The 10054-nt window shown below is 58.2% G+C and overlaps 2 protein-coding genes across 2 annotated transcripts in view; one reads left to right on the top strand and one right to left on the bottom strand.

Annotated features, from left to right (window-relative positions):
* FASTK (Fas activated serine/threonine kinase) overlaps positions 1-10054 on the bottom strand; it is a 419919-nt gene that overhangs the window by 72738 nt on the left and 337127 nt on the right. The gene's annotated exons all lie outside the window — the stretch shown is intronic.
* The window catches only part of NOS3 (nitric oxide synthase 3), a 93148-nt gene that overhangs the window by 25745 nt on the left and 57349 nt on the right, over positions 1-10054 (top strand). Inside the window, exons 7-9 of the mRNA XM_075063414.1 lie at positions 17-76; positions 261-362; positions 1711-1946. Coding sequence (XP_074919515.1) covers positions 17-76; positions 261-362; positions 1711-1946 — 398 coding nt within the window. The remainder of the gene's footprint in view (positions 1-16; positions 77-260; positions 363-1710; positions 1947-10054) is intronic.

The raw sequence follows: 10054 nt of genomic DNA, 5'->3' as shown, positions 1-10054 counted from the left end.
CTACAACCTGCTGCAGGTACGGACTGTCCCCCAGCTCCCCCTGCCTCCCACCCCTCACCGCTACAACCTGCTGCAGGTACAGGCTCCCCGCCCACCTCCCCCTGTCCCTGTGGAGCGGGGGCAGGGCTGGGGGCAGGGGGTAACGGTCCCTGTGCGGCAGGAGGTGGTGTGGGGGCAGGGCTGGGGGTGACGGTCCCTGTGTGGCAGGAGGTGGTGTGGGGGCAGGCTGGGGGCTGGGGGTGACGGTCCCTGTGTGGCAGGAGGTGGCCCTGCACATGGGGCTGGACACCGGGAAAACCTCGTCGCTGTGGAAGGACAAAGCCGCTGTGGAGATCAACATCGCCGTGCTGCACAGCTTCCAGGTATGGGGACGGGGACGGCAACCGGGTGTGGGGAGCATGGGGGGGTGTCACGGAGTATGGGGGAGTCCAGCCCTGCACCCCTCTTCCTGGGACTCACAGTGGCTCTCAGCCAGCCAGTAAAACAGAAGGTTTATTGGACAACAGGAACGCAGGTTACAGCAGAGCTTGGAGGCACAACCAGGACCCCTCAATCAAGCCCTTCTGGGGGTTCAGGGAGCTTAGACCCTAGCTTAGAGTTCCCTGCATTGCACCACCCAGCACAAACTGACCCCCCAAAACCCTCCAGCAGCTCTCTTCCCCCTCCCCTCTCTCCTGTCCTTTGTTCAGTCTCTCAGGCAGAAGGTGTGAATTCTCCCAACCCCCCTTTTGGCTCAGGTAGATTTTCTCTCATCCCCAATGTAACCTCCCTGCAACATTCCCAGGTCAAATCCGCCCTGCTCCCTGCTCCGCACATCAGGGAACAGAGCTATGGGGGGCATTCCAAGCCCATACAGCCCTGGCCCTGGCGCGGGTCCCTCACCCACTCGTGGGGTGCAGATGTAACCCACACACCTCCTGGGGGTGGGTTCTGTCCCTCCAGTGGTGCCAAGACCACGTAGCGAGAGGGGACGGAATCTCTCCTCTGCAGCCTTAGGTCATGCATTGAACTCCAGGCGTCCCAGGCTCGAGCCCACCTGCCGCCGACTGGGCTCTGGTGGTGTGACATGGGTCCTGGGTCTCTCCCTCCCTCTGTGAGCTGGCCCCCAGCCTTGCTCCTGGGCCTCCGGAGTCCCCTGCCCTCAGACACACCCTGTCCCACAACCTCCGAGAGCTGGGGCAGGAGCCCGTGGCAACTGGGGAGCAGATCACACGCATGCACGTATGTACACACAGGCAAGCACTCGCCAGCTGTCACAGACCCACAGGGTTGAGGCTGCGCCCCCAGCTTTGGGACAGTCTCTGGGAGGCCCCTTCACTGGGCCAGCCCCCTTGGGGGTCCTGCTTTGCCTCCAGGGTGAGCCATGCAGCCTCACCGCCCCCTAGACTGGCCCTCTAGGCCTGAAGCCCCCCTGACTCCTGTGAGCTCCGAGACAGCCCCTGAGGGAGACTCGGCCACTCGCAGGGATCAGGGCCCCTTGCCCAGCCCCGGCAGCCTTTGGGGTCCCAGTTCCCCAGGTATGGAGCAGGATGGGGGCTGTTCATTCCCAAGAGAGGTGGCAGCCTACCCCAGAGTCACACGCAGCTCAGAGACCCCACATGGGCGCCAGCTCCAGGGGAGTGACTGGGGAGCCTGGCTCAGCGGACATGACTTGCTGCCCGGGGCGGGCGCTGGCTCTGCCATCTGTTCCTTTCCTTCCACTCCCCCCAGGTTGCCAAGGTGACAATCGTGGATCACCACGTGGCCACGGAGTCCTTCATCAAGCACATGGATAATGAGCTGCAGATGCGCGGGGGGTGCCCGGCCGACTGGGTCTGGATCGTGCCTCCCATCTCGGGCAGCCTCACGCCCGTGTTCCACCAGGAGATGGTCAACTATCTGCTCTCTCCCTGCTTCCGGTACCAGGTGGGTCCCGGATCCAGGTCTGGATTAGCGCAGGGGCTTTAGGGGCTGCAGCCCAGGGCTCTGGGCTAAGGGGGACCCCGGTGCTGCAGGGCTCAGGCAGGCTGCCTGCATGCCCTGTCCTGGAAGCAGCCAGCTGCTGGCACGTGTCTGCAGCCCCTGGCAGGGGGAAGGCAGGTCCATCCCCGCAGCTCCCATAGGGCAGTTCCGCTGCGGGAAGGGCGCTGGCGGGCACAGGCAGCGCATGGAGACATGCTGTCCCCCTCCCCACAGCGGCGTCCAGAGATGTGCCAGCAGCTGCCCACTTCTGGGAGCGGCTTGGGGCCAGGACAAGCAGGCAGCCTGCCTGAGCCCTGCTGCGCCGCCAGCCAGGAGCCACCTGTGGTCGGAGACCCCTTCTGCACCCCACTCCCTGTCCCAGCCTGGAGCCCCCTCCTGCACCCAAACTCCCTCCCAGAAAGAAACTAATCTAACAGCTGTTCGAGTGCTTGTTCATGTCCATTCCAATCAGGTGTGTGTGCGCACGTGCACCATAGCCGGAAGACTTTCACCCTAGCAGCATCTATGGGGTCAGCCTGGGCACTCCCTGGAGTGGTGCCATCATGGCGCCCAATAAAGGGCCCTGCTGACCCGCCACCCCCTCAGGTCCTTCTCACCACCAGTGATGGTAGCTGGGACTTCCCTGTGCTCTTGCTTTGGCTCGCGGCTAAGCAGTACCTTCGCTGGAGGTAGTTACTTCTAGTGGGTCAGTGTCAGCAAGTGTGGGAGAGTCAGGGCCCTGCACCCCCACTACCTGCAATTCCCAGGACTCTCAGCCAGACAGTAACAACGAAGGTTTATTAGACGACAGGAACACAACCCAAACCAGAGCTTGTAGGCAGGGCCGGGTCTAGGCCCCAGCGAACCAAGCACGTGCGGCACAATTTCAGGGGCGGCATTCTGGGCACCTTTTTTTTTTTTTTTTTTTTTTCTTGAAGATTTAATCACATCTGTCCCCTCGAGACTGACCTGAGCGGGGTCGCTCTGCGCCAGCACAGTCCGCGCAGTTCAGCGGCGCGGCCGCGTGTCGCGCGGTGCGTCGGCTGGTCAGCTTGGCATATCTTCACCATTCCTAGGACGCGCGTGTCTCCATTGTAGTATCGTAGTCCTGAAGGAGCAAGCTCCACCTTCTGGATCCATGGCGCTTGGCTCCTTTCATCTTCGGTAGCAGCCAGCGTCAGTCGGAGCTAGATGCCTCGAGCTCGTACGCGCGCTCGAGCGCGCCCAATAGAAGTATGACGTGTAGGTTTGCCTGTAAGGCCGCCCAAACACCATGGCCAGGGCATTCTTTCTCCGCGATCGGGCGTAGTTCTGCTCACCGGGGGCGGTTAGGCGAACTTCTTTGGCTGCTAATGACTAGGGTACACAATGTGTTGGCGCCAGCCTGAACTTGGAGATGGGAAATATAGAGTTCTTCTCCCTCGCTTTCATTTCATCCGTGCTGCCAATTTTAATAGCAGAGGATCACGCAGAGTGCGCCTAGACTGCTTTGTTGAAGCGCATGGGCGCAGGCCGCTCGCTCACTACTTGGGATTCATGAGAACAACCCATAAAGAAGCGTTGTCAAAAATACTAGGGCTCTAGCACAGTACTGAGAGGCCACTAAGACCAGCAGCCTCCTCTCCACAGTAGAGACCGTGGAGAGCTCTCCCTTGTGGCCCAAGCGTGTGGTGTGTGTGCGCTGTGACTGGGTACATACGCGTGTGCACAGCAAATCATGCAGAGTGTGCTCAATATAGCACATAAATAGTGTAGCGCATGATACCGTTCGCGCGATTAGTGACTCCACTGCATATCCAGAGTTAAATCACTGAGGAGCCTGAATGCTAGTGTGTATATTGGGATGGGCGAGTAGGCTCAGCAACTCTGGTGTCTCCCTCCACCATTGTCTGGTGCTCCGGCATATAGGCAGCTCGCCTCCGCACTGTCGACTAAGCCCAGGATAGAGCATAGCATGTCTAGACCATCCTTAGCCATATGCTCTACTCTAGCTCTTTTACGCGTGATATCTCAGTCTCTCTTTGAATGTTCATCTGTCTCTGCTAGCTGACGTCCAATGCGTGGTAGCTTAGACCTGTCGGACCAAGTGATACTGTGCTAGTCCGCATTTACTCGTCAGGTCTTGTGGTATTCTAATATACAACAGAGATGTCATATGCCAATTATTAGCGTTCGACGTGGCATATAGCTTCCTCCATCCACTCAGTAGTGATCCACCGGCTATGGTGCGAGTGGCGGCTGCTGCGCCTTGAGCTGAAGGGCAGGTCAAGAAACTCGTAGAGCCGGCCAGAGGGTGATAAGGCTGATTTCAGCCTGGCATCTGCCGTCTCAGCGGCACTTGCCAAGTGCCTTGTAAGATCCATGGTGGTGAGTACCGCACCTCCCGCAGCTTGTCTAGGAGCTCGTCAGGCTCTGGCATGGGTAGGCATCAGATACGGTGATGGCATGTAGCTTTCGATAGTCCACACAGAACGGATTGACCCATCCTTCTTGGGGACCAGCACCACTGGCGAGGCCCAAGGGCTGTGAAGACTGCTGGATCACCCCAAAGCCAGCACGTCCCTGACCTCTCTTTCCAGATCCTGGGCAGTTTACAGTGACCGCAAAAGGGAGCATCTTATAGACGGATGCGCCTGACCCACTCCACCCTGTGGACAGTCAAATTAGTGCGTCCAGGCTGGTTGGAAAACAGCTGTCGGTACAGATGCAGCACCCCTCTGATCTCAGCGTGCTGGGCCAGGGTCAGCTGATCAGAGAGGGGAATCGCCTCCAGGGGGGAACCAGCTTTTGTCCCAGGGAATAGATCCACTAAAAGGTCATCTTCCTGCTCCTCCCAATGTCCACACACGGCCAACACCACATTCCCCCTGTCATAGTATGGTTTCATCATGTTCACATGGTACACCCGACGGTGATGTGCCCAGTTCGACAGCTCTACCACATAGTTTACCTCATTTAGTTGCTTTACAACCTTGAAAGGCCCTTCCCAGGTAGCCTGGAGTTTGTTTCTCCTCACGAGGATGAGAACCATCACCTGATCCCCAGTGGCAAAGGTGCGGGCCCGTGCCGTGCGGTCATACCAGACCGTCTGCTTCCTCTGGGCTCAGGCCAGATTCTCCCTGGCCAGGCCCATGAGCTCAGCCAGTCTCTCTTGGAAGGTCAGGACATACTCCACCACTGACTCTCCATCGGGATGGCCTTCCCCTCCCATTTGTCTCATCAGGTCTAGGGTCCCTCCTATCCTTCTTCCATACAACAGTTCGAAAGGCGAAAACCCAGTAGATTCCTGGGGTGCCTCCCTGTACGACACAGCAGGTGAGGTAAGTACTTGTCCCAATCCTGCCGGTGCTGGTTCATGAAGGTTTTCAGCATCATCTTTAGCGTTCCATCCACAAAGAGGGATCTTTCTGCAACTCGGGCTGGAACTCAGCGGCTGGGGAAGGGATGGGGACCTGCTCCCTCCCGCCTGCTGGGTCTGAGGCCACAGCCTCCCTGAGCCGTGTCCCTGGGCACTCACTCCCCTCCAGGGTAGGGCCCTGTGCCTCCAGGGAGGTACCCTCCTCAATGTCAGGGCGTTGTGCCCCACGCCGGCTCTGGCTACGGGTCATGACCAGGGCACCCTGGGGGTTGCTTGGCCAGTCCTCTACATCACCCCCCATCAACACCTCAATGAGGAAATGATGGTGCACCCCCACGTCCTTGGGGCCCTCCTTGGCTCCCCATTTCAGATATATCCTCACCAAGGGCCCCTTGAATGGGGTCCTGCCCACACCCGTCAGGGTCAGGTGGGTGTTGGGCACCACCCAATCTGGAGTTACCACCTCTGGCTGGGCCAGTGTCACCTCCACGCCCATATCCTAGTATCCATTGACCTTCCTCCCATCCACCTCCAGGGGAACTAGGCACTCGGACCGCAGGGACAGCCCTGCGCCCACCCTGTAAACCGAGAACTTTGAGTCCGGGGCTTCTAGCCCCCAAGAGAAGCTGGTCTGGGAAACTCCTCCCACCTGAGCCGTTGGAAAGCTGCCAGCCCCCCTTGCGTGGGAAGCCTGTCCCTTGTCCGGCTGGGTCCCTACCCAGTTAACCCAGCGTGGGTCCGGTCTGCTCAGTCTGTCCTTGAGCTTGGGGCACTGGGTCCGTATGTGGCCTTTCTGGCTACAGTAATAGCAGCCCATGTCCCATTGATCCCCTCGAGCCGATTGGTTGGTCCTGATGTTGGTTGTTCCCGTTGAGAGGGGACTCTCTAGGTTCTCCCTTCGGGGGGTCCCAGGGTGACTCTCTTTCTGCATCATGGTGGGCTTATTCTTTTGGGCCTCCTCCCTGCCACCCCTGACCAGCAGTCCACGAACTTGTCAGCCAGCTGCCCTGCAAGTCGTGGGTCCTCTGGTCTTTTGTCCCCCAACCATATCCTCAGGTCGGCTGGGCACCGCTCATAGAGTTGCTCCAATACAATCAGTTTAACTAGGTCCCCCTTCATCTGGGCCCCATCTGTCCACTTGTGGGCACATCCCTCCATTCGGAGGGTCAGTTCCAGATATGTGATTCAGGGCTTTTATGCTGACTCCAGAACTTTTTCTGGTGCTCCTCAGGAATCAGCCCAGACTTGCGTAGCAGCACCTTTTTCATAGTCTCCTGCTTCGCCCCCACTTCTATTTGGCTGTACAGCCCCATGGCTTTGGGGTCCAGTAAGGGGGCAAGAAACTGGAGCCTGTCTGCAGGGCGTAGTGGTGCAGGGGGCCCACTCCAGCAGGGGCTGGAGCAGAAGCAGCCAGAGAGGTGGTGGAAACCTGCAGCTAATTAGGGCGAAGCTCGTTAGGATCCGGACGGGAGGCAGCTGCAGGGGCAGCAGAGCTATAAGGAGCTGGCCAGCAGAGCAGAGGGGAGTCTCTCCCTGCCAAGCCAGGAAGGAGGACTGGCTCCCACGGATAGCACCTGAGACAGAGCAGTGCTGGGCAGGCTCAGGGGAGCGGAGGGGGAGCTCCAGTCCATTACCTGCCAGGCTGCAGGCCCCTGCCAGAAAGGACCAAGAAGGTGCAAGAGCCAAAGGGGAAGGGGCCAGGACGATTGGTGGACAAGGGGAGAGAAGGAGGGCAGAGATGCTGCCACTAGAGGGTCCCTGGGTCGGGACCCAGAGTAGCAGGTGGGCCTGGGTCCCCCCCTTGCACTGCACCTGGCTGTGGAGGAGTATGGCCAATACAGACTGCAACTTGCCCTGAAGTGAGGGGCCAGACTTTGGCCACAGGACTGCTGTGACCCCCAGAAGGGGAGTGAGAAAGAAGTAGTGGGCACTGCCGGAGGGCAGCCTCCTGAAGAGGACACCACTGAGCGGGGGAGCAACGCGAGTCCGAAACAGCAGAGTAGGGCAGACAACAGGCAAGACACCACCTGCAGGGGGCACTCCGGAGCTGCACTGAGCTAATCCCGGAGCAACCAGCAGGAGGCGCCAGTTGTGGTGAGTCTGAATCCATTACACAGGGTCAACCCTGTGCACCCCTCGGGCCGTCTCAAAGGCCATCAGGAAGTCATCCATGTCCTCCTCTTCCTTACGCTGGGCCAGAATGCACTTATCAAAGCTCCGCGCAGTCCTGGGTCCCCCTTCACTCACCACAGCTGGGGGCCCGCTACCCCTCAGCCTCGCCAGCTCCAGTTCATGTTGCTGCTGCTTTTCCCATTCTTCCCGCTCCCTCAGTTCATGCTGCCGTTGTTTCTCCCGATCCTCCAGCTCTTTCAGTTTTATCTCCCTCTCCTATTCCAGCCACCTCAGCTCAAGCGATGGGGAGCTATGCTGTGAGTATCCCCTGCTGGCCACGGGGGTCCAACTGCCCCCAGGGTTTGCCGGGCTTCTTCCAGCGCCTCCCTCTGCCATAGGTAGGAGGGGCCTTGGCAGCAATCTGACCCCTCCCAGCTGGGACAGAGACCGGTGCCCACGCTGCATCTGCCAGGCTGCCTCCCTCAGTGACTGTAGATCAGTTCCTCCCAGCAATCCTTCTCCTCCAGCTGGGCAATCAGCTGTGCTTTGGTGGCCTTCCCTCTGCACAGCCCCCTCTGCTTCCACAGCTCTACAATGTCCCTCTTAAGGAGATGGTTCATAGTCTCTCTGCTGTTCCCAAGTTGTCATGTGCTCTCAGTTCCCCAAGGTTTCCAGGAAGAACCTGTGCCAGCCCGGTCTCCAGGGCATCACCTCTCTTCCAGGGTCAAGCCACAGACTCCTCTGCCCCTGGAACCGCTCACTAGGGGGACCCCATTGCTACAAGAGTCCTTCTCGCAGGTTACACACTCCCAGGGGTTAAGTGCAGCTTCTCCACCTCCTGAAACCACTCCTCTCTGAGCCTTCAGCATGCCTGGTTCATGTTACTCCCCTTTCGTTTTACTGCTCCCCAGTCACTTACTGCAGGAAGCGCCATCCACAGGGTGCAGTATATCCCACCGCTGGCACCAGATGTCATGTAGTGTGTGGGAGTCGGGGCCCTGCATCCTCACTTCCTGCGATTCACCATGACTCTCAGCCAGCCAGTAGAACAGAAGGTTTATTAGACGACAGGAACATAGTCCAAAACAGAGCTTGTAGGTACAGATAACAGGACCCCTCAGTCAGGTCCCTCTTGGGGGGTAGGGAGCCCAGACCCCAGTTCTGGGCCTCCGTCTGTTTCCCCAGCCAGCTGCAAACTGAAACTTCCTCCAGCAGCCTCCCCCAGCCCCCCTCCGGCTCCTCCCCCAGCCTTTGTCCAGTTCCCCAGGCAGAAGGTGTCACCTGGCCCCAACCCCTTCCTGGGCTCAGGTTACGCAGGGCAGCCGCCATCCTTTACAAGCTGCCCACCAAGTATCATGGCTCAGTGAAGTCACCCCCTTATTTCCCATCCACATCCAGTATTAACGCAGACAGTCAACTAGTAAAACTCTCATGCAACATTCCCAGGTTAATACTCCTGTGTGATGGTGCTGCCTGGGGGAGCCAGCTGAGGTCACTCAGTCAGGGTGAACTGCAAACCGACTGGGGCAGACAAACCCCAAACACTGGTGGATCTTCCAACACTTAGATTTACCAACCAGCCCCAAACAGCTTCTATAGCACCTCCCTGGTTACTCAGAAGCAGGGCCGGCACTTCCATTTAGGAGACTGCGGGCGCCAGGATTTGGGGGGGTGGCATTTTGCCGCCTTTGGCGGCAATTTGGCGGCGGGGGGTCCTTCCGCGCTCCAGGTCTTTGGCGGCAATTCTGCGGCGGGTCCTTCACTCGCTCCGGGACCCGCTGCCGAAGTGCCCTGAAGCCCAGGAGCCACGGAAGGACCCCCCACCCCGCTGCAGAATTGCTGCCAATGACCAGGAGCGCGGAAGGACCCCCACCTAGGGCGCCAAAAACCCTGGTGCCGCTCCTGCTCAGAAGTCCAAACAACGCAGTTCCCTTAAAGTTCCCAGCCAAAGTCATAGCAATAGACAAGACTTGTTTGCTCACATCTCAAGCCCTGAGCAAACACCTCCCCTTCTGCCTCTACCAGTGCTGGCTGTATTTCAAAGCTCTAGTCATTTACTATCTTCCTAACCAGTCTCTAAAGTTGGGCCATGGGTCAGGTCAGCCTGTGAGTGAATTAACTCTTTCTGGCCCTGTATTCCTCAATGAGATATTAGATCAGACTCATAACGTCACTCCTCCAACACAAAATTGCTGCAGGAAGGGATGACGTAAACATCACTGACTGCATCCCAAGGGCTCCCCATTCTGGGTTCTGTCTCACTACAGCTTGTACTGAGTTAGAAGCCGTACCAGTGTGTAACAGAAATGGTTTACCAAAAAGTCATGTTCAATAACATGATTGAATCTTTTTACAGCCTCAAGGTAAAACTTGGTTAGAACAATAGTGGACTGGATCTGCTCTTGCGGCAGGATTCCTGTGTGTCTCATGTGATCCTGCCAAGAGCTAAAGGACACAGCTACTTTCTCCATACATGTCAAGTATCAGAGGGGTAGCAGGGTTAGTCTGGATCTGTAAGAGCAGCAGAGAATCCTGTGGCACCTTATAGACTAACAGACGTTTTGGAGTGTGAGCTTTAGTGGGTGAATACCCACTTCGTCAGACGCAGGTAGTGGAAATTTCCAGGGGCAGGTATATATATGC

Source organism: Chelonoidis abingdonii, chromosome 2 (genome assembly GCF_003597395.2).
Source record: "Chelonoidis abingdonii isolate Lonesome George chromosome 2, CheloAbing_2.0, whole genome shotgun sequence".
NCBI lineage: Eukaryota > Metazoa > Chordata > Testudines > Testudinidae > Chelonoidis > Chelonoidis abingdonii.
The sequence above is the reverse complement of the archived record's forward strand: the minus strand, read 5'-3'. Positions and strand labels throughout refer to the sequence as shown.